Source organism: Schistocerca gregaria, chromosome 11 (assembly GCF_023897955.1).
Source record: "Schistocerca gregaria isolate iqSchGreg1 chromosome 11, iqSchGreg1.2, whole genome shotgun sequence".
In the NCBI taxonomy this organism is placed as follows: Eukaryota; Metazoa; Arthropoda; class Insecta; order Orthoptera; family Acrididae; genus Schistocerca; species Schistocerca gregaria.
In genome coordinates this window covers 6,621,987-6,646,416 of record NC_064930.1, presented here as the reverse complement: position 1 = coordinate 6,646,416, position 24,430 = coordinate 6,621,987, and the positions used below count along the sequence as shown (strand labels likewise).

At 39.0% G+C, this 24,430-nt stretch overlaps 1 protein-coding gene across 1 annotated transcript in view; it reads left to right on the top strand.

The window, feature by feature from the left end:
• LOC126295387 (uncharacterized) overlaps positions 1-19,813 on the top strand; it is a 49,960-nt gene extending 30,147 nt beyond the window's left edge. Inside the window, exon 3 of the mRNA XM_049987868.1 lies at positions 19,691-19,813. Within this exon, the coding sequence (XP_049843825.1) occupies positions 19,691-19,813 (123 nt within the window). The remainder of the gene's footprint in view (positions 1-19,690) is intronic.
• The last annotated feature ends 4,617 nt before the right edge of the window (positions 19,814-24,430 follow it).

Below are 24,430 nucleotides of genomic sequence, written 5' to 3'. Positions count from 1 at the left end.
CTATTCCAAAAAACCCTCATGTGCACTTCATAAGCACTCTGCTACCTGAGTAGCTGCTTCCTTCATGTAGTCCACCCCCTGACCTGACAAAGGGAGTCTTACAAACCCCCACCAGATAATGCAAGTCTAGAAATCTGCAGTCAAGACAATCACAGAATCAACGAAGCCGTTGGTTGAGACCCTCCACTCGGCTCCAAACCAAAGGACCCAGTCACCCCTGGGAACAATGCTGAAAAATTGCGAGCTCTGCCTGCACCCCACACCGAGACCAGCAGTCTTCACCACCACCACTTCTTCCTCCTCCTCCCCTCATCCCCCTCCCCGGCCACCCGTATGAGATGAGCTGAGGATGGTGACAGAAATCATTGGTGCCGATGCAGATGTGACCCACAACTTGCAGACTACTGCACCCTGCATGCTCGATAGCTGCAGGCAGAGCTGTCTCCACATCTCGGATGAGGCTCACCGAGACACTACCGAATGCACATTGTCTTTCTTTCCAGTCTTGAACACTGTCTGTCTAAGGGGCTCCACAACACACCTAATTTTGGAGTTCCCAATAACTAGTGAACCCCTCCTCCTGTGTGCCTGCCCATATCTTACTGAAGCAGCAGCCACATCTTTACTTAAAGGGCAAATGGGTGAGGCCAAGCAACCAGTCTCCTCATTGGCTCTCCGCCTTGACTGATACAAATGCATTACCTCCATATGCTCACCCTGCGGCGAGGGTGAATCCACCGCATCATGTACACTAGGAGGTGCCTGGTTAGCAGAGCCCATGGACAGAACAAGTGACACCTGAAGTGTCCCATACAACACACCAGATTCTCCACTACCACTGTACCCTGAGGCAGCAGGCTGAAGGTGACCGATTGCAGCCAGAAGTGCCTCAAGCTGTTTGCAGACCACAGCCAACTCCTCGTGCATCCACATACAGGATGCACACACCCTAATCATCCTAGTAAGACCAACTGAGATGCAAACTATAAAAGCAGATAGAATCCCAGATACACAACTTGTTACCCTCCTGATGTGTCACAAATGGGTATTGATGCATTAATTAGCTAGCTGTTCAGTGTGCAATTCTGCACTACAGGCTGAATGATTTTTTCCCTTACAAAAATGTGAAATTAAACCTTTTAAATAGAGCAGCATATGCTAAATTTAGTAAATGTACTACAAGGAAAAGAAGGAAATTCATGAAGACTTAACTTATTGCTCTGTATGATGACTGGTATGTTGTTGTATTAATAATAAATGAAAAAAGGAAATGACATGACAACTGGCTTTTATTCATCTTATATTGAAATTAAGATTTTAATTGTTAAAAATCAGATAGTGTTGAAACTAGTGAGGGCAAAAATAAGAATGAAACCTTCACTTTCAAGGAAATGTCAGTGTTCTGCCAGAGCAACAGTTGTGACCTTCATAGCACCCAACAGACCTGGTGGGCAGAGACTGGTATGCAACCAGTCCAAAAATTATTGGCGTCAGTGCTCTCCAGTGCATTAAAATGCTCTGGGAAAAGTAAAACTTCAAATCAGTTACTAAATCAGTTTGTGAATTCCACATTATGTCACACATAAATACATCCATCCTGAGGAATATTTTTACTGCCGTGATGCTTGTAGATGACTATTATCATTCTTTGTTTTATGGTAGAAGAAAATGAACCTTTCTGTTAAGCCACTGATTTTAATTGAAATTAGTCTTATGTTAACTCCTAATTCAGGTCAGTTGGTATCTCACTTTTGGTTTGCTATAGGTTACAGTATGGACCCGTGTGAATTGGTAGTACATTGGCAGCACTTTGTCTTCTTACCTTTTATGCTGCGTGACAGGCTTTACAGTGCATCATAACGAAAAGGCAAGATACTGACCATGCCCAACCCATTTACAACTGCTGCCTGCTTCACTCATACCATCATACCAACATGCATCTCACACTGTTATTGTATTATTATTTATTTCTATTCCTGTCTTCATTTTAATCTCATCCAGTTTTCTTATTGGTCTTATTTACATCTTGATGTCTTACTACTGTGCTTCATGTAGCTTTATCCTTCCTTCGCTGTACTTAATCTGGTTTTGTCTTTTTCCAGTTTTCAGAATATTCCCATATGTTTTAATGCTCTGTTACTATTTTTTATTTCTCGACAATCGATTTTTGTTTCTTCCATCTGTGTAAATACAGAAAAGTTTCCCTACCCCTATACTGAACCCACACCCACATAACTGTTTCTGTGTTGCTGCTTAGTTTGTGGAATTGCTCCCAAATAGCTTTCCACGGTGATTCTATGTTATAATTCATTCCACAGCCCTCACCAACTCAGCCCTACACAATATGTAACTGAGTCCTAAACATTTTCTCACTACCTCATCACTGCCTGTAAAATATTTCCACTCTGCTGTACCAATTACCGCATCACAATGCCAAATTTGAAACACACATACTGCAGGAACAAGAGCAGCATGCACAGTGCCACCTTAAAAACTGCAAAGTCTATTCACTTTGTACACTTATATTGGACTACCACAATCCAGCACCACTACAAAAACCTCTGTCAAACCTCCTTTACATCAGTTAATAGATGCCTGATCCCATCTTACACAACTACATATGCTACAATCTCACAAGCTCCCGCCCACCATCCTACCGAACCCAGCACCTAAACAGTCCTGTAACATAGTAGTGAACCTCTCCTCCAAAAGCCTCATTTCAGAGGGCCTTATCTTTTGCCACATTCACAAATTCAGTCATTCTGAGCTTCTTAAAGACCTACTCTCCTCCCTAAAGTGGAAACACTTTATTGCTTCCAACTCAAAACTAGTACTGAACCCAGCCTTACTTGGTATACTCTTCCATCTACCTGTGATCCTACAATACATCTCTCCCCTCCACCTTCACTCCCCCCACCCCATTTCCTGGATCATCCTGTAACCTCAATTTTTGTCTCATCATCATTCCTCCGAACTCACATACGCAGAGAGAAGCACAGTCTGGTGCTTAAAAACTGATTTCCACCTTAAAATCACTTCTAACAGAATATATTTCTGAATAAATAAAGAATATTGTTTGTGACTGCAGCGCACTTTCTGCTCCACCTGTACAGTCTTTGTTAGGGTGTGGAGTACATGGACAGTTTAAAAATTGGCTCATTCCATTTCAAGTGTAATGGGAGTCTCTGCTGGACCATTTGTGAATGTAATGAAATTTTATCGGTAGGTTCCACAATGTCTTCAATGGATATGTACTAATATTCAGCTCCATATCTCCTTTGATTCATTTCTACAGCGTCTCATGAATAGGGTTCCCGAGTTTGCACCACATACACACGTGCCAAAGTGTGAACTTTGGATAACTTTTGTGAAAGGTACTTTCAGTTTATTATTATTATTATTATTATTATTATTATTATTAAGCCCTTGTTTTTGTACACTTAAACAACTTTTTGTGCTGAATTAGAAGACATTATCGTTGACATTTTTAAATGCAAACTGTAAGAGCCATAAGACTACAAAAATGACAGAAAATTCATTGTGTGATTTTGAGAGCCCATTTTTAACAAGTCGCAATTCACAATTTGATCAACAGATTTGGCCGACAACTGTGTTGTCTTCTTGTGCTTTTTGTTTGGTAGCCTTGGGCCTTTTCTGTCAAATTATATGCTCCTACCAATTTCGTGTAAATGTTTTGGGTGCCAAATTTGTGTAGATTTTGGAGTCTGTATCTCAACTGTATGTTCTTTAATCTTTATAATCTTTCTGTATCTAAAAAGACAAGCCTTTCAACTTCAGAGGCACTGTAGCTTAATTTTTGACTCTTGCCTGCTTATGACTGAAAAAAAAAAATTGCTCACAGTTATTACTTCTCATACACATTTTTATGCTCATACATGATATTAATGAATAAACAAAAAGAAAAATCAGTGAAACCTTTTTTCTGTCCATAAAAATACAAGTGTAGTTATGCACAAATCAACTTCAAGCAATAAGCAGCAATAAAACAAATGAAAATTCAGAATTTTAGAACTCTAAACACAGGTGGAATAATTCTTTTTCATATCAGAATGAATAAATTGCTATTACTGTCTTGTTCATATTCTGAGTAAATATATTGGATTCCTGATTTTTTGATGTCTTTATGACTTTTAGACATCTATTGTTCTGGAATTGGTCTTCTCAAAATTTTGTGAACTCAGGCCAAAGTAGTGCTGCTGGTACCAGAGTTCTTGTAATTTAACCTTACCCAAAAAGAGTGCGTTTTTAAACCCATTGTCAAACCAAATAAAATCAATAAAACCCAACTATATCGAATATGAAAATTCAATTAACATATAAAATCTTACATAGCCTTACACGAACTAAAGAGAGCCATCATATTTACTGAAGGCAAATATGTAGTGTCACAAGAATTTATTTTATTAATATTGTGTTTTAACTTTTCTTGCAATTTAAGAAATGCAACTGAAATAACATTTACACTCCCAGCAAAAAGAAACTAACTTGATGTAGAATTGTCATGAGAGTAAAGTACAATTAACTTCTTTTTGGAAGCATGCAGAAATTTGTAGATCTTCACTAATTTCTCAGTTCTTTTGTCTCCTAAATTTTTTTATTAATTTTGCCCAAATGAACTGGCAGATGGACAAGATTCTTTCAGGTGCATTGCTGGCAGGGCATGAAAAGAGACACTGATAAAGTAGTTGTAAGAATGGGTTATTGTTTTGAATATAGTACAGTAATAGGAATTTATACTGAATTGTTTAATCATCAATCTAAAAAGAAAGCAATAAAATCCATTTTCAACTACTTTTCTTTCATTTTTTAAACCCATTTTTATTTTCTCCCTAATCCTGGCTGATACACTCAGTTCATGTATGTGTAATACATCAAAATGGCCAACTGGTGTTGGCTGCAGCAGCTATCAAGGATGGTAACTATGAGGAATTAATCAAGAAAACTGTGTGCCATTTGGCATCAAAGAATGCATGTTGCAGTATTGTGAACCATGTCCTGGATAACCTGACCTAGAATCTTATTCAGTACGTGTTTTTAAAAGCATATGACCCAGAAGAAATTATACAGTACAAACAGGGGTTTATATTAATAAGAATGTTGTAGAGATGCATCAATCAACTGTAGAAGAGTTCATAGAGAAACTGGTTCTTTAAAAAAGAATATAAATAAAAAAAGGTCATGGTCTGACAAGCCACCATTCTCTCTCTCTCTCTCTCTCTCTCTCTCTCTCTCTCTCTCTCATATATATATATATATATATATATATATATATATATATATATATCAAGACTTACCAAGTGGGAAAGTGCCGGTAGATAGGCACAATGAATAAAACACACACAGAATTTCGAGCTTTCGCAACCGGCGGCTGCTTCGTCAGGAAAGAGGGAAGGAAAAGGAAAGATGAAAGGATGTGGGTTTTAAGGGAGAGGGTAAGGAGTCATTCCAATCCCGAGAGCGGAAAGACTTACCTTAGGGGGAAAAAAGGATAGGTATATACTCGCGCACGCCCACACACACACACACACACACACACACACACGCACACACACATCCATCCATCCATACATACACACACAGACACAAGCAGACATATTTGAAGGCAAAGAGTAAGGGCAGAGATGTAAATCGAGGCGGAAGTGTGGAGGCAAAGATGTTGTTGAAAGACAGGTGAGGTATGAGTGGCGTCAACTTGAAATTAGCGGAGATTGAGGACTGGTGGATAACGAGAAGAGAGGATATATTGAAGGGCAAGTTCCCATCTCCGGAGTTCGGATAGGTTGGTGTTGGTAGGAAGTATCCAGATTACTCGGACGGTGTAACACTGTGCCAAGATGTGCTGGCCGTGCATCAAGGCATGTTTAGCCACAGGGTGATCCTCATTACCAACAAACACTGTCTGCCTGTGTCCATTCATGTGAATGGACAGTTCGTTGCTGGTCATTACCACATAGAAAGCGTCACAGTGTAGGCAGGTCAGTTGGTAAATCACGTGGGTGCTTTCACACGTGGCTCTGCCTTTGATTGTGTACACCTTCCGGGTTACAGGACTGAAGTAGGTGGTGGTGGGAAGGTGCATAGGACAGGTTTTACACCGGGGGCAGTTGCAAGGGTAGGAGCCAGATGGTAGGGAAGGTGGTTTGGGGATTTCATAGGGATGAACCAAGAGGTTACGAAGGTTAGGTGGACGGCGGAAAGACACTCTTGGTGGAGTGGGGAGGATTTCATGAAGGATGGATCTCATTTCGGGGCAGGATTTTAGGAAGTCGTATCCGTGCTGGAGAGCCACATTCAGAGTCTGATCCAGTCCCGGGAAGTATCCTGTCACAAGTGGGGCACTTCTGGGGTTCTTCTGTGAGAGATTCTGGGTTTTAGGGGATGAGGAAGTGGCTCTGGTTATCTCCTTCTGTACCAGGTCGGGAGGGTAGTTGCAGGGTGTGTAAGCTGTTTCCAGGTTGTTGGTGTAATGGTCCAGGGATTCAGGACTGGAGCAGATTCGTTTGCCACGAAGTCCTAGGCTGTAGGGAAGGGACCGTTTGATATGGAATGGGTGGCAGCTGTCATAATGGAGGTACTGTTGCTTGTTGGTGGGTTTGATGTGGATGGATGTGTGAAGCTGGCCATTGGACAGATTGAGGTCAACGTCAAGGAAAGTGGCATGGGATTTGGAGTAGGACCAGGTGAATCTGATGGAACCAAAGGAGGTGAGGTTGGAGAGGAAATTCTGGAAATGTTCTTCACTGTGAGTCCAGATCATGAAGATGTCATCAATAAATCTGTACCAAACTTTGGGTTGGCAGGCTTGGGTAACCAAGAAGGCTTCCTCTAAGCGTCCCATAAATAGGTTGGCATACGAGGGGGCCATCCTGGTACCCATGGCTGTTCCCTTTAATTTTTGGTATGTCTTGCCTTCAAAAGTGAAGAAGTTGTGGGTCAGGATGAAGCTGGCTAAGGTAACGAGGAAAGAGGTTTAAGTAGGGTGGCAGGTGATCGGCGTGAATGGAAGTGCTCCATTGCAGCGAGGCCCTGGACGTGCGGGATATTTGTGTATAGGGAAGTGGCATCAATGGTTACAAGGATGGTTTCCATGGGTAACAACTGGGTATGGATTCCAGGCGTTCGAGAATGTGGTTGGTGTCTTTGATGAAGGATGGGAGACTGCATGTAATGGGTTGAAGGTGTTGATCTACGTAGGCAGAGATACGTTCTGTGGGGGCTTGGTAACCAGCTACAATGGGGCGGCCAGGATGTTTGGGTTTGTGAATTTTAGGAAGTAGGTAGAAGGTAGAAGTGCAAGGTGTCGGTGGGGTCAGGAGTTTGATGGAGTCAGGTGAAATGTTTTGTAGGGGGCCTAAGGTTCTGAGGATTCCTTGAAGCTCCGCCTGGACATCAGGAATGGGATTACCTTGGCAAACTTTGTATGTAGAGTCATCTGAAAGCTGACGCAGTCCCTCAGCCACATACTCCCGACGATCAAGTACCATGGTCGTGGAACCCTTGTCAGCCGGAAGAATGATGATGGATCGGTCAGCTTTCAGATTACGGATAGCCTGGGCTTCAGCAGTGGTGATGTTGGGAGTAGGATTAAGGTTTTTCAAGAAAGATTGAGAGGCAAGGCTGGAAGTGAGAAATTCCTGGAAGGTTTGGAGATGGTGATTTTGAGGAAGAGGAGGTGGGTCCCGCTGTGATGGAGGACGGAACTGTTCCAGGCAGGGTTAAATTTGGATAGTGTCTTTGGGAGTTGGATCATTAGTAGTGGGATCAGGATTATTTTTCTTCGTGGCAAAGTGATATTTCCAGCAGAGACTACGAGTGTAGGACAGTAAATCGTTGACAAGGGCAGTTTTGTTGAACCTGGGAGTGGGGCTGAAGGTGAGGCCTTTGGATAGGACAGAGGTTTCGGATTGGGAGAGGGGTTTGGAGGAAAGGTTAACTACTGAATTGGGGTGTTGTGGTTCCAGATTGTGTTGACTAGAGTTTTGAGGTGTTGGGGGGAGTGGAGCTAGAAGTGGGAGATTGAGTAGATGGTAGAGACTGGGTCTGTGTGCAATGAGAGGAGGTTGAGGTTTGTTGGAAAGGTTGTGGAGAGTGAGTGAGTTGCCTTTCCGGAGGTGGGAAACCAGGAGATTGGATAGTTTTTTGCGGTGGAGGGTGGCATGCTGTTCTAATTTGTGGTTGGCCTGTAGGAGGATGCTATGTATAGCCGGTGTGGATGTGGGAGAGGAAAGATTGAGGACTTTGATTTGGGATAGGAGTTGACGGGTGTGTTCATTGGCCGAGTCGAAGTATAGGTGAAGGATTAGGCGGGTGAGAGCTATGGATTGTGCTGTTTGGAACTGGTATAAGGACTGATGGAAAGAAGGATTGCAGCCAGAGATGGGAACTTTGAGTGTGAGGCCTTTGGGGGTAATGCCAAATGTCAGACAAGCCTGAGTAAATAAAATATGGGAGCGTAATCTGGCTAGGTTGAAGGCATGTTTGCGGAGGGAATGTAAATAAAATTTAATGGGGTCGTTGTAGGGATGTTGTGAGGTTGACATGGTATTAGAAGGTGGAAAGGGTAATACGAGGTTAAAGTGAAAATAAATAGAAATTTATATGGGGAGTGTTGGTTTGAGATGAGCTATGTTGATCCTGTGCTGAACTTAGGTTGGTGAATAACAATGAGTGCAAAGGTTAGGTAGTTATGTTGTCTCCAGATCACGTTAAATGGTGGGGAAATTCAATAAATTTTGAAAAAAAATTATCGAAAAAAGTTTCGAAACAAAAAAAAGAAAAAATTTTCGAAAAAGGTTTCGAATAAAATTTTCCGAAAATATAATGTCGAAAAAATTATTCGAATAAAATTTCGAAAAATATGCGTGTAAATGTATTCAAAGGACTGGTTGTGTACTGGCAGGTTATGAGAATGAGGCTAACAATTGTTTGATGAAGAAATAATAACGTTTAAACCTGTGGGAAGCTGCTAAAAAATGATCGGTTATGTGGGAAAAACGGGAATGGAAATAAAATGAAAGTTGTTGGAAATAGCTGAGATGGTTGTTTAATGGGTGAAAGGAACTGAAGCTGTGAAATAGTATTCACGAGTTTAACGAAATGTTTGTAAACTTGGAACAGTGAATTTTATAGCAGCGGTTATGTTGAAAGTTTTAAAAATTTTTAGGTTATGGTTTGGAAGTAAATTACGTATTAATGAGTATAATTAGGCAGGATAAAATGTGTGGTAGATTACGGAAAAAGGGAAGATGAATACAAAGTGGAACTACTTGTACAAACAAAAAGAGAAAGTAAGATGATAGAGAAGATTTCGAAATGCAACAGAGACAATAACAAACGTAATTGTTGGGTTCAAATTAATGATGATGTAAATAAAATAGAAAGAAACTTCCACATGGGAAAATATATTAAAAACAAAGATTCCAAGACTTACCAAGCGGGAAAGCGCCGGTAGATAGGCACAATGAATAAAACACACACAGAATTTCGAGCTTTTGCAACCGGCGGCTGCTTCGTCAGGAAAGAGGGAAGGAAAAGGAAAGATGAAAGGGAGTGGGTTTTAAGGGAGAGGGGAAGGAGTCATTCCAATTCCGGGAGCGGAAAGACTTACCTTAGGGGCAAAAAAGGATAGGTACACACACACACACACACACACACACACACACACACACACACATACACAGACACAAGCAGACATATTTAAAGACAAAGAGTAAGGGCAGAGATGTAAGTCGAGGCAGAAGGGTAGAGACAAAGATGTTGTTGAAAGACAGGTGAGGTATGAGTGGCGTCAACTTGAAATTAGCGGAGATTGAGGACTGGTGGATAACGAGAAGAGAGGATATATTGAAGGGCAAGTTCCCATCTCCGGAGTTCGGATAGGTTGGTGTTAGTAGGAAATATCCAGATTACTCGGATGATGTAACACTGTGCCAAGATGTGCTGGCCGTGCATCAAGGCATGTTTAGCCACAGGGTGATCCTCATTACCAACAAACACTGTCTGCCTGTGTCCATTCATGCGAATGGACAGTTTGATGCTGGTCATTCGCACATAGAAAGCGTCACAGTGTAGGCAGGTCAGTTGGTAAATCATGTGGGTGCTTTCACACATGGCTCTGCCTTTGATTGTGTACACCTTCTGGGTTACAGGACTGGAGTAGGTGGTGGTGGGAGGGTGCATAGGACAGGTTTTACACCGGAGGCGGTTGCAAGGGTAGGAGCCAGAGGGTAGGGAAGGTGGTTTGGGGATTTCATAGGGATGAACCAAGAGGTTACGAAGGTTAGGTGGACGGCGGAAAGACACTCTTGGTGGAGTGGGGAGGATTTCATGAAGGATGGATCTCATTTCGGGGCAGGATTTTAGGAAGTCGTATCCGTGCTGGAGAGCCACATTCAGAGTCTGATCCAGTCCCGGGAAGTATCCTGTCACAAGTGGGGCACTTTTGGGGTTCTTCTGTGAGAGGATCTGGGTTTTAGGGGATGAGGAAGTGGCTCTGGTTATCTGCTTCTGTACCAGGTCGGGATGGTAGTTGCAGGGTGCGTAAGCTGTTTCCAGGTTGTTGGTGTAATGGTCCAGGGATTCAGGACTGGAGCAGATTCGTTTGCCACTAAGGCCTAGGCTGTAGGGAAGGGACCGTTTGATATGGAATGGGTGGCAGCTGTCATAATGGAGGTACTGTTGCTTGTTGGTGTGTTTGATGTGGACGGATGTGTGAAGCTGGCCATTGGACAGATGGAGGTCAATGTCAAGGAAAGTGGCATGGGATTTGGAGTAGGACCAGGTGAATCTGATGGAATGAAAGGAGGTGAGGTTGGAGAGGAAATTCTGGAAATGTTCTTCACTGTGAGTCCAGATCATGAAGATGTCATGAATAAATCTGTACCAAACATTGGGTTGGCAGGCTTGGGTAACCAAGAAGGCTTCCTCTAAGCGACCCACAAATAGGTTGGCATACGAGGGGGCCATCCTGGTACCCATGGCTGTTCCCTTTAATTGTTGGTATGTCTGGCCTTCAAAAGTGAAGAAGTGTGCTTTTATTAAGTCCATCCCAGAGCTTACCTAGTTCCTCTTCGGTTTTTCTTAAATCAACTGTGAACCATAGTGTACTGACTGATAAATCTGTTGTTTCTTGTACCTTTTGAATTATTAATTCACTTACTCATACCTCCAAAGTTCTGAAAGTGGAGTGTGGTAAAGCTGTTATGTCCAAATTTTTACCGTGCTCTAACACATGTAACCCCATTTGTGTGTCTTAAGAATTGTTCATTTACTTTTGTAAACATTTGTTTAGTTAATTCTTTCATATATGTTCTACATTCTAACCTACCTCCTTTAATTGTTCAAAACCAGCATTTCCTACCTGATCACATAGTTTGTTTATCTTAGTACTTAACGACCCTTGTAAAGTGGGTAAAATGTTAGCAAGTTAGTTATTTTTGTATTTATCTCCTTTTTTTCCTCTTCATGAGATTCCTGAATATGCTGTTGGAGGCTACCATTTATGATATCTACTTTTGCACTTAAATCCTCAGTCGGTCTTCCACCATTTGTTGCCTAAAATTTATTAATGTAAAAACACTAATGAGTTGTCTGTTCACTCAGTTTTCTAAGCCCAATAACACACAACTTTTTGGCCAGCCACTGACTTCAAATTTCTCACAACACATAGTACCACTTGAAGGCACGTTGTTTTGATTCAAATGCAGCTCACTCACGACTTTCAGTGGCACTGGGCACGGCGAACCACCAGTGCAAAGTGGAACCGTCATAGTGGGAAGGCTACAATGGAAATTGCTGCAGCAGTGGCCAACTCTGGTGTTTGATATGCCGCCAATGTAACTGCAGTTAACTGCTGTGTGATGACAAGGAACTGGAGACTACAAAACAGCCACCGGCTCGAATTCTCAATCTTCTGGATTGTAGACGTGTATTTTATTCTGTGTTGCAATTATTGTTGAGTAACTTAATATTCTTGTATTAACAACTAAATTCCTTCTGTTATTTCTGTATTACTGAGAAGTCTATAAAGTTTTCTCCTCAACAGCTCAATTCTTCATAAACTTTTCTTGAATAAAGTATTATTAATGACTGTTGCACTGAGTAACCTTCACAGTTGACAACATTTTCATGGACAGTGTTCTTTTCTACTGGAACTCATTATGACAAAAATACTAATTTCTTTCAAGTATCTTAACAAATCTTTGCAGATTCACCATTCTGTGAGGCATTCACCACAAATGAAATTTTTCCTGGGTACATACATGACAATTTTCTCTGATGAGGGCAATACATTAGCTACTATTGTCAAAACACCTGCATAAACTCCCTTCCCCCCCTCCCCCATCTCACCCCCCCCCCCCCCCCGATTGCCAAATCTGTGTCCAGCTGTACCTTGTATGCCTTGTCTCCGTTTTGGCATGCCGCTGAGTGCTGAAGACTCAACAACAGATTACTACTGTGCGCACTACTACATGAGAGAATTTTCTTCTTCTGTAAACCACATATATTATTATAGCTTTTTACACACAGGAAATATATCAAGCTGTTCTGTTTGCTTGGCTAGTATATTTCAACATCATTTGCAACAAACCAACTTACAGTCCACAGCATTTCTTGGTTCTGTGTATGTTTGAAGCATTGTCACATGTGTGTTCATCCCAGGAGCCTGGCACATTTCTGAAGCAGGGATCTGCTGCACAGAGAAAACATCAAGAGCAGCAAGTGTGGCCAATTGGAAGCCACTTCCAGTGTTGCTCTGTCCAGTAGAAACATAGTCTACCTCACCATTCAGTCAATATACACATGCAGAAAAACCCAGTGGTCAACGTGAATGTCCCACTATCCAAACTACTTTAAATAAATGTCCTCCAGTAGTTGATGGTCATCATTCCTCAGTCCTAAATACCCTGGGCAATACATTACTTCAACAAAGTGATAGATTACACTGTAGTCTTGATCTATTTAAATTCAAGGACTACATTTGAAGAATCATCTTGTCTTACGTTACAGAGAAAGAAATTAAAGAAATTGAATTTAATCAAGAAAGGTTTGCTGAAGTCCACAGAGTTGCTAGCATAAGAGAAAATCAACAGTTAAAGCCCATTGTTGTAAACAATATTAGGGGAAACAGAGGTTAGAATGATTTTGTAGTATTCAAAGTCAAAGCATTTAAAGTCGGTGAAGAAATTCCAGCACTTATCCATTTTTTGCATCCCAGTGCCCACATCCATTCCTTCCATTGTCCATCTACCTAGGGTAATTAATGAATTCCAGATCATCACATATTTTAAATCAAAAGCACCATCAATAACATCAGGAAGGCAATATACTTGTTCAGAATCTAAATAAGACGGCATTTGCAATTTATTTAGTCTGAAGTGCAAATACATTATTCCAGTCATACAATGAGTTTAAAGTTCTGCCTCTGTGGATTTTCATTTGTTTTATTGCTGCTTATTGCTTGAAGTTGATTGTACATAACTACACTTGTATTTTTGTGGCTTAAAAGCTATTTACTCTTTAATGCTGCATTTGAGCATATACACTCTTTATGAAAACCTACAACTTTGAACCAAGTTTTACAGCTCTAAGCAGACAAGGGTCAGCTGCTGAAGCTGAAAGATTGCTGAACAGGTCCAGAGAAACAGGGGCACTTCATTGAAAATATATTTATTGAAATATAAGTTTCAAAACTGGGAGAATTAAAGCTGAAAGTACATATTTTATATTGTAATTAGCCTTTACAAAACATTCATTGTAGAGCACACAAATTTGACCATCTGTTATTTTCTTTTCTCTGCTGAACAAAACACTAGAACAGTGTATTATTTTCAATCCCGTTTGTAGTCCAGTGGTCCTTTCTTGAGAGCACAAGACAGATTCTTAAAAACCAAGTGAAAAAGAAGTATATTTGTGCAATAGAAGTTCATTTGATATGAGTATTGTTTCAAAATTAATTAATTTTAATTTCAATATGAATTGTCCCACCCATAACACAGAACATCATTAAGTTGTACAAGAGAACACTGTGTAAGCAAGCTAGTTTGCGTGTAGGATTCAGCTGGTAAAATTAAAGTATGTTAAGAATAACATTTGCATTTTATGGGTGGGACTTTACGCACTGTATTCTCTCCCATGTTTGAAGCTTTGTCAGAAAATGGGTTAAGAAGAATATTGTTTTAGAATGAAGGTACATGTTTTGGGCACTTATTTTGCCAAATAATGTAATAATAGATATTTTTAACTAAATTTCAAATTACAATACATAGCAGTAATGGCATCAAAGACTAGAGTACAAAAGTTCAGAGAAAAGTTGAAGAACAATGAGGATGCATGTCAGCTACATTTAGCAAACAAAAAGAAGCATGATATGAAAAGAAACCAAATGATAAGAAAAACAGTGAATGACAATATAGCACTTAATAAATTTAAGAAAACAAAAGATAGAACAAAAACAACACTTTAGAATGAGGAAGAAAAAACAGTCCGGTAACTCATTAGTTCAACCATACAAGCCATCAATTTCACTAGGAAAGGCAGTCAGTGGATAAAGAAGCATTGCCTAAGAGCCCCAATAAAAGAAGTGCTGTGGTGAAGAAGCTGTTATCACAGTAAACAGAAACTGAAGGTGCTTCTTCTTCTTCTTCTTCTTCTTCTTCTTCTTCTTCTTCTTCTTCTTCTAGAACGGAAATACCACTGCATGGACATAAAATTTATACTAAACGACTTATTTCAAAAGTCCAAAATTTTTTCTCAAGAAATCTTTCAGGAAAGAGAGATTGTTTAGTTCATAGAGATATACTTACCAAATAAAGTATAAGGTGCAGCAGTGAATAATGTTGACAACATTAATGGAAGCATATGAACTTTTTAAATCTGAATTTCCACATTTTGTAGCTGTGATGAAAAAACATAATTTTTTGATCCTATACACACTAATGTTTTACTGACATCTAAAATGCCACATAATATCTGCACCTGAAAGTACCATGCAAATATGGAGTTTCTTATTAAATGTTTAAGTGATAAATTTCCAAATTTCCCAAATACTATCAAAGCACTGGTTTGTAGTACAGGCAAAGAAAAGAGAGTGGCACAAAATTCCATTAATTGTAAGTTAAAGCCAGTGATCCCAGGCTAATTAATCTTATAGATGACATTGACATGTATGAGGAAGTATGTTGGAAGCAACAGAAAGAACGAGAGGTGTGTGTTTCGGTTGTTAGTGAAAGTGGTAGCATACGAGATGTGCTGCAGGAAGAGTTTCAGTGTACAAACTACAGGGAACCTTGCTCATTATGCCAGACACTGCATGAAGTCAACTGGAATGATTTATGTTCCCAAGGAAAGAATTGCAGAAAATGTTGAAATGCATTAGTTTTATTTCTTATTTTGCAGACAATCTAGTATGGATGTCTGAAAACTGTATTTGTTACAATTAAAAGAGTTATTTTATTGCTTAAAACAGTAATGTGACTTCAAAAACTTAAGATTCCTAAATGTAAAACACAAAAATACTAGTGCAAACTAGGACAAATGTCCAACCTGAAATGTTGGAATTGTTCTGCACTTTGCAGGGACAGCAAGACAAAAAAGATCAAAGAACATACAGCTGAGATCTAGACCTCCATAATTATCCAAAATTTGGCACCCAAAATATTTTCATTAAACTGGCAAGTGCATATATTTTCTATGAGAGGAACTGAGGCGATTGCAGAAAGGCACGAGAAGACAGCCGATTCTTGGCTGAATTTTTAATTATGGCTGATTAAACAGGTACTCTCATAGACGCAAAGTGAATTTTCTACTATTTTTGAAGTTTTGCAGCTGTCAACACATGTACAGAGTCTGCCAGAACAATCTATACACTCTTTTGTCAGGCTCTATCGCGATACCAATATTGTTGTTCCATTTGAGTATGAGTGTGTTGTAGTATGTTCTTTGGCTCAACAGATGTTAGCACATTCATCTCAGTATTGATAAAATGAGATGGCTGGAGCACACATGACATTTGAGCAATGAAGATTTATTGTGAAATTGTTTTTCAACTTTGAAGTGCGACATCAGTGGAGGCAGTAGTTGGAAACAGAACCACCAACCCACCTAGCAATTAAAAGCATCATTGTGAAGTTTTAATTGCATGGAACAAATTGTGATATTCACAAAGGAAGATCAGGAAGACAGCATACAGCTACAATTCCTGCTTCATTGGTGTTTGTTAATTCTCCACAGAAGTCTGCGACGCAATGTGCACATGAAATGGGGGTTAGCAGTACAAGTGTACATTGAATTCTGAAAGTTGCGAAATGGAAAGTTGACACTCCACAACTACTGCACATCATTAATGACGACAATCCTGATTGCCGAATGTGATTTTTTGAAACCTATCAGCAGTTGGTAACTGATGATGAACAATTTGTGATGAAGGTAGTGTGGAGTGATGTGGCACAATTTAAACTTAAGGGAACCATGAATCTGCATAACAGTGTGTACTGGGCACCAGAAAATCTGAATGTTTAAGTGGATAAAGCAGTCAATCTACTAGGGGTTCATGTGCAGTGTGAACTATCATCTAGGATCTTTGTAGGACCCTTTTTCTTTGATGCTACTGTCACTGGTGAAGTGTACCTGGAAATGTTATGCACATCAATTTTGTCAGATAGACATGCACTTTATAGAGCTGATGAAGAGGTCTTCTACCAACAGGATGGTGCACCACCTAGCCGCATGAGCTTTCCTGGATGACAATTTTCCGGGGCATTGTATTGGATGGAGAGGCCCATTAAGTTCCCTCCACGGTCATCAGATTTAACATCTATGGACTTTTACTTGTGGGGAACTGTGAAAGCTAGCATCTATCAAAGGAAGCCACACATGCTGGAGGTACTTTGCCAGGAGATTGCAGCAACATGTGCAGCGATCTCCACTGCAACATTGACTGATGTAGCTGCGGCGACTGCTCGTAATTCTGTTATGTGCATAGCTGCCAACGGTGATCATTTTGGACATGTACAGTAACCATGGTTCCTTAAAGTGTGTATACATTTTTCTGGCCAACTCTGTATTTAAATATATAATTAGTTGTTGTTGTGGTCTACTGGTTTGATGCAGCTCTCCATGTAATTAATAATGTATTCTTATTCAGCACAAAATATTGTTTAGTATAGAAAAGCAGGATCTTATAAGCTATGAGCACCTTTCATGAATGTTATCCAGTTAACGTTCTGGCATGCATGTAGGTTGTGGAAACTGAGACCCCTGCCTATGAGAAGATGAAGAACTGGAACGAAAAGAAGTATCGAGCTGAAACTTTGTACATGTTCATCCAAGACATCGTTGAACCTACTCCAAAAAAGCCATTGGATTCAGAAATGGTCAAGCGAGGACCATCTTTAAATCTGATACATTAGAAATGGAATGACCCTAGTGCTTGATTAATGTCCTGTCACAGGATCCAACACCATCTCTTCAAATTCTACTCTGTAAACAAATCTTTGTTGAGAAAATTTGCCGACTGTCTGTGGCATGAATAATCCAATTTCTTGTAATTTTCTGTCTGTGACGATAAGTTTTTTTCCAGTTGACAAGATATGTACCATGAATCTTTTCTCGCTACATTTGTATGTCTTTCTGGGCACTGCATGCTGCAATATCATACATTAAATGCACATCTTTAGTTTGTTGTAATGACAAATGTTATACCTTTTACAATCAGTCAACTCCTCTGTGAACAGAGTGTAGGCAATAGTGTATTATTTTTCAAGAGAGTGTTCGGTTGTCAGTTTGAAGGCAGTTGCTTTACTAATAAGCATAAGCAGTTTACACACATTTACTTCAAAAATGTTGTACATTCAAGACCTTATACTACCTGAAATACACACATCCAACCATTTGTTTCTTTTCTCAAAATACTCATTTTAGTGTCCTTTACTGTTGGTATTATTTTGACCCAAAGGGATTGTGACATCCTGTATTAAAGAACCACATATTATACCAAATACATGACAGAATAGTAAAACAAAAGAAATTTCATTGGTGCCAACACGTATATGTGTAATATCATCATCTTTCTTGTGTGTTGAACTAATATAAAGTTCTCGGGTTTCCAGATGCAACAGTTCGATGAGTGTCGCTGCCATCGTCTTATGGTAAAGTGTTGAAATGTCATCTTGCTTGATCTTATACAGGTACTGCAGCGAGTTGAGTTGTCCTTGCCCTTGACCCAGCACAGATTGGAGCAGATGAGGGAGTGTACTTGAACCCCAGCATATTCAGTCGGATACCATCTAGCACATTGCACAGATATCTCTCAGCACTGAGTGCTCACAGTGTGTTATGGCCAGTAACAGGTCCAAAACAGACCTTTGTTAATAGCCACCATCTCTGTTTCTGAGGCCGTTATTAGCTCTAAATTTGATGGATTCCTTTGCCATGCTGTCCCAAACTACATTGCATTACAAAGCACTCTTGCTCATTCAGAATACAACATGCAGCTTTCTTCCAAACTGTGCTCAGTGACTGCCAATTTGTCTCTCTGCCCCAGAGCTGATGTGCTCCAGGCAGTACTGCTGAATACAACATAGTGTCTGCTCCATGTAACATGGCCTATGCACTGAATGCTTTAGATGTCATATGTGCACATCCCCAGATGAAGAAGATGGTGATTATCTTTGAAAACTTGAGTTTTAACTCTTGTTTGTCCTGCTCTGGAAACCTAGAAGATTTTATTAGTATATCCCAGTTGTTCTGGAACACATGTCACACACACATACATAACTAGTACTGATAATGACATACAGCTGGAACATGAAGGGCAGGCTCTATTAAAAGGATCCAGTAGGCTACAAAGTGTGGTGGTATTTTGGGAGTGGTATTCTAAGTGAATTTCCAATCAATCATGGGCTGGTTTGAATATTGTTTTTCCATGTTTTGTTTGTGTTCTGACATACTTTACATCCATTAGGATCTCCTCACTATTGATCTATACATTGACCAGTGTATCTAAGGCAATCTAATCTAGTGAAGTGAAGAACAAGCATATTTTTTTGAATGGGTTTGTACCAGCTGAAAATGAATGTGTCAGCTTGTGATGTTTGCCTACTTTATTCCTTCACTGATGGTCCTCAGTGTTGACATACTGTGTTGTGATACTGGCTGAAAAATGGGAGTTGGAATTTCAACACTGACTACTGTAAATAATGTATCCGACAGGTGCACAGTTGCATTCCCAGTTCTTTACTTTCACTGTTCACAACCCCAAAATATATACAGTTAATATGGCCGATGCACTGTTGTTTAACTTTTGATATGCCTCATTAATAGTTCTCAGGCAAACATCAGCATACTGCTGAACATCTATTAGCATACTGTCGAACATCTATTAGCAGCAGAAAACTGATCACACAGTTATTGCAGAATAATATGCTACATATTGAATAAACACTGTCATTGTTTTAACACATGACCTATTACACGTATTTCACAGTTAATAATACCTCTTGTTTAACACACTTCGGTAGCTTACCAGTAGCACCAATAATACTTGTTCCAGAAACGCACATCACCACTATACCCTCTGTGTTTTTAATAGCTTCAAAAAATGCCTGTGAGATGCCATTCAAATCGCTACCATTGTCCAGTAAACACTTACCATCACTTGCTTTTGTTACAGGGTGCCACACTTCCTTTTTACTTACCATTTGATGTTCTTCATACAACAAATCCTCCCTTTGCCTGGAAAGGCTATATTCCATATTACCAAATTAATTACCAGACACAGTCAAATGACAAATAGCATGGTTCTCTTCATCATTACCACTCTCAAACTCTAACTCTTCATTACACCTAACATTATCTTCCTTTATTCTTTTTCTTACGTGACACAGTGTCATCATTATCAATTATAAATTTAAATACCTTATCCTCATCACTACTGATTTCGTCACTGCTATCATCATTACAGCTACTGTCAGAATCAGACCCACTGTCACTTTGATTGTCATCAAATACTTGGCTTATTAGTTGATTATTGTTTCCAGTATTAGACCATAAAGCAATACACCTGAATTCCTTATGTTCTCTTAAAAATTTACCATCTGTCTGGACACTTTGGACATCCTGGGCAATAGCAACACACTGTGTTTCATCACTTGATTTTATTGTAGTACATTCCTCCTCTAGTTTTATTTGATAAATATTGCTACCCACATCTCACTAGAATTAGAAATTACACTCATCTTACTACTATCTTTTACATTACCCTTACCTGTGATTACAGCACATTTATATACACATGGTTCTTCATCACTACCTGCTCTAGTGCGAGCCAAAACTGGAGCATTATCTAGTTTAAATGGTTTGATCCAGAATTAAAATAATCTGCTCCATTTCTTTTACTTGAATTTCTCCTACTATTTCCGTGTCCATTCTGGCTATCTTCCACCCAACCATTCCTTGAATTTTTACTGTAATTAGTCCTGTTCATCCTATTTACCTGAAATTCTCTCCCTAATTGATTATTGTCATCAAAATTCCTCCTACGATCTTCCACTGAGGGCTTCACCCTCTCCACTTTATCAATATGACTCAAGATATCACTAATATTACCTGTAGGAGAAGGTATGAGCAATTCTCTAACTTTCTGAGGCAACTTAGTTTCTTTTTATCCTAAGCTGATAGAATCCTTTCATAGTACCCTTACTAGAGGCAAATCTCTCTCCTCCACAAAATTCACTCAAAATTCTCTGCTGTTTCTCTTTGGACCAATATTCATCTAGAATTGGCTTTTCAAAGCTGTGCCATGAAGGCATGATCTGTATCACTTCATAGGCTCAGATGTTATTGAATTTAGCTGTTAAAATTCGGGAGTAAGTAAGACACCCATATTTTTTTGTTTTCTCCAAAAAAAATTCCTGCCCCGAGATACAGGCCTCCGAAGATGAGACTGCGACACCATTTTGAAGATGTGAATTTAGGAAAAATTTTTGAAACGCTTTATCTCTGTAACCGTTCTAGATATTTTAAGAGTTATTTTTAAATTTAAAAGGTAATTCCTTTATTATTACAATGATATCCTCCATTTGGACATATCTGTCAAAGTTCTTTTACTGTCGCCTTTTGAATTTTATTTTTTTAATAATTTTCGGATTTCTTTTCCAAAAATGGTAATCCAGAAAAGTTAGATTTTTTTGGTTGATTAGTACTATGTAGTACTGTCTGTAAAGGGTAGCTTCCACTTTTAAGTTGGACAGGTTTTATTTTTAAAAAAATCATTTTTTTTTCAACTTTCATGGGTAATGTATGACTCCACTGAATTTTTTTTTACTAATTTCTTTGTTACAATGTTTATCTCTATTGTCTTTGTTGCAGTTATTTTTTATCACTTTCTTTTTTGCATTTACTTCTTTTCACTTTTATTGTTGAAGATATTTCTTACATTTGGTGGTAGTTTCTTGTCAGTTTCTTTGTTGTGGGTGTTCATTGCAGGTTTTTGTATTGTAGTTGTTCAGTGCTAATTTGTTTACTGAAGAGGCTTCCAAGAAATCCGAGACCATCCAGTGCATTCTGTGTTTTCATGAGGAATTTGCCAGTCGACACAGTTGCAGTGTGTTTTTTGAAATTGACTGTTTGAAATGTCTTCTGACTGGGGCCACAGGAGAGTGAAGTGTGCTGACTATTTGGATATTCATAAAAGAATGAAATATAAGACAAACAGAAAAAGCAGACTTTGTTCAGGTTGGGAATAAGTGTTCTCATTTGAAGACTCTGTTTCTAAGTAAAGATGTTTCCAGCGATGACTTTTTGTGTTCTAAATGTTTTGATAGAATAACAAGAATGATAGTATCTGAACAATGTGAAGCCTCCCATGGTGCAGATGATGCAAATTTTGCATCAGTAAAGGAGAAATTAAATACCCTGAATCTGTCAAGTACAGAGGTAGATGTTTGTCCTGTTAAGAAACCGTGGTCAGTGAAGTCGAATCAGCAGTTCTATGCATCAAGAAAGTTCAGAAAAAGTACTAAAGCTATGGATGAATACACTACAGCAGAACTGACCATACTCTTGAAAGTAGAAATTCAGAAGAAAATGAATCAAAGCCCTCTTGCACCTCTAGCCAGGAATTTTTCACAAATATCAATTCAGCTGTTGTATACTGTGCATCCTACAGTGAAAAGGCGCAAGTTTTAACTATTATTCCAGAGACATTTTTAAAGAAAACAATTTTGAACCGCTTTCCATCAGTATCAAAGTACATGGTAGACAAATCAAGAAATGTGAAGCCTGGAAAAGGAATCTTTGGAAGACCAGATCCCTTTTATTGTCATCCTGTAGAAGCAGCTCAGGTTCTTATAGTGCAGTCATTTTATCTGGAAGATAAATGGGACTCTTCTTGTCAGAGTGCCAACAAAGAAGACACTATAACACTAACAGGTGAAGGTCAAAAAGTTGTGAAAGTGTAGAGATACATGACTTACAGTATTAATGAAACTTTTGCAATTTATAAGAGCAACAATACAACTTCACATATCGGAAGATCAAAATTTTATGCACTATGACTTAAGTGGGTCGTTGCAACCCACCTAGAGATGTCTATTTATGTGTGTACGGCATGAATTTTGAACTTTTTGTGGTAACTTTGAAGAACTTACTGGAGCACATGACATATGACTCCTCTGTTAGGCGTGTGAACTCATTAGTAGTCTGTAACATAAAACATGGGTACCATTGGTGTAATGACCAGGTTTCAGTTTTTACAGGAGTGACATTTTCAAAACAAGATCACAAGTTTTACAGTTATAAGTGATGACACAGGATGTGACTCAGCACTTGCTTTGCTAGCAGTGCACAAAATTCTTCAACTGCAAACAGAGAAGATTGTTATTATTTCTGATGGTGCTCCTAATCATTTTAAAAATCATTACCAGCTGTTTGAATTGAGTTAGTCACTTGTGCCAACTGATTGGGTACACAGTGCTACTGGTCTTGGGGAGGGGTCTTGTGATGTAGGAGGCCTGGCAAAGCACCATGCTACAAAACATAATCTTTCCATTCCAGATATAGTTGCAATACAGAATGCTAAGGATTTTATGAGAGTTGTGAATTCTTACACATCCACAGCCCTCATCCTTTCGTCCAAAGAGGAAATCGAGGAATTCCATGAGCAGAAAAAGGAAGAATGGTCCAAAAAATTTACTCCTGTGAAATAAATTCAGAAGATACATTTTTGGACTCACATTAAAGAGCAAGAAAGAAGACATTTCATTCATTCAGCCAACACCTCAGAAACAGTAGGATAATATTCAGGTTCACAACGTGAGAAGGGGGATGTTTGTGGCATGTGTGTGTGACTGGGATTGCAGAGATTTATAGACACTAGTTATGAGTTAAACGAAATTGTAGTGAAATTTATGCTACCACATGGACCAGTTGCTGGATGTAAGTTTCCAGCTGAAGGACAGCAACAATGCCATCAGTGCTCACCTTCTGTTCACAATGTTCTCAAGTGCTCCAGTTCCTATTGGTTCAACAGGAAGGCATCACTCTATATTAAAGGAAGATACTGAAGCACTGGAACACATTTTTAGTTTATTAACTAGCTAATTTCGGTATGAAACAGAGTACACATAAGTTATATAAATTGAAACTTTTAAGTCTTTGGACCTTTCACATACGTTTTGGAACCTTTTAAAATGCTTGAAAAATGTGTCTCTTACTCATCTTTCAAACTACTAAAATTTTGTTAAGTAAGAGTATTTCTTGATTTTTATGAGCTTGTTATGTGATAATGTGATAGTAAAACATGCTTTATGTATGGCAAAAATTTCAATTGTTTGTGGAACCTGTTCAACTGAAAAATGGAGGCTCCCCTTTTCAGGGAATGTAAAATAATATGCTACTAATCAAGAGAAAATAATCAAAATTTTACAGATTGGAATTTCTGAAAAAAATTTCCATAAATTAAATAAAAAAAGTTCAGAATGTTATATAAAAGAACTTTATCAGATAAGTCCAAATGTAGGATTTCTTTGTAATCATAAAGCAATTAGCTTTCAAATAAAAAAATCAATAAAATATCTAGAGATGTTCCAGAGATACAGCATTTTAAAATTTTATCAAAAATTCACATCTTCAAAATGGTATGCACAGTATCATTTTTGAAGGGCTGTATCTTGGAGCAGAAATATAAACTAAATTCAATAACATCTGAGACAATGAAGGTAACATTTTTTCCTACCCTGCCTGTATGGTTATGGACTATGCCTGAAGTACAAGTATCAGCTACCTGAGCTGCCCAACCGTGAGCTACCCCTTTAAAAAAATCTCTCACACAAATGACATTTTCTCCTTGTGATTGCATGTTTCAAGCAAATTATTAAATTTTCTGAGTACATATGGATGCACTTGAACATAT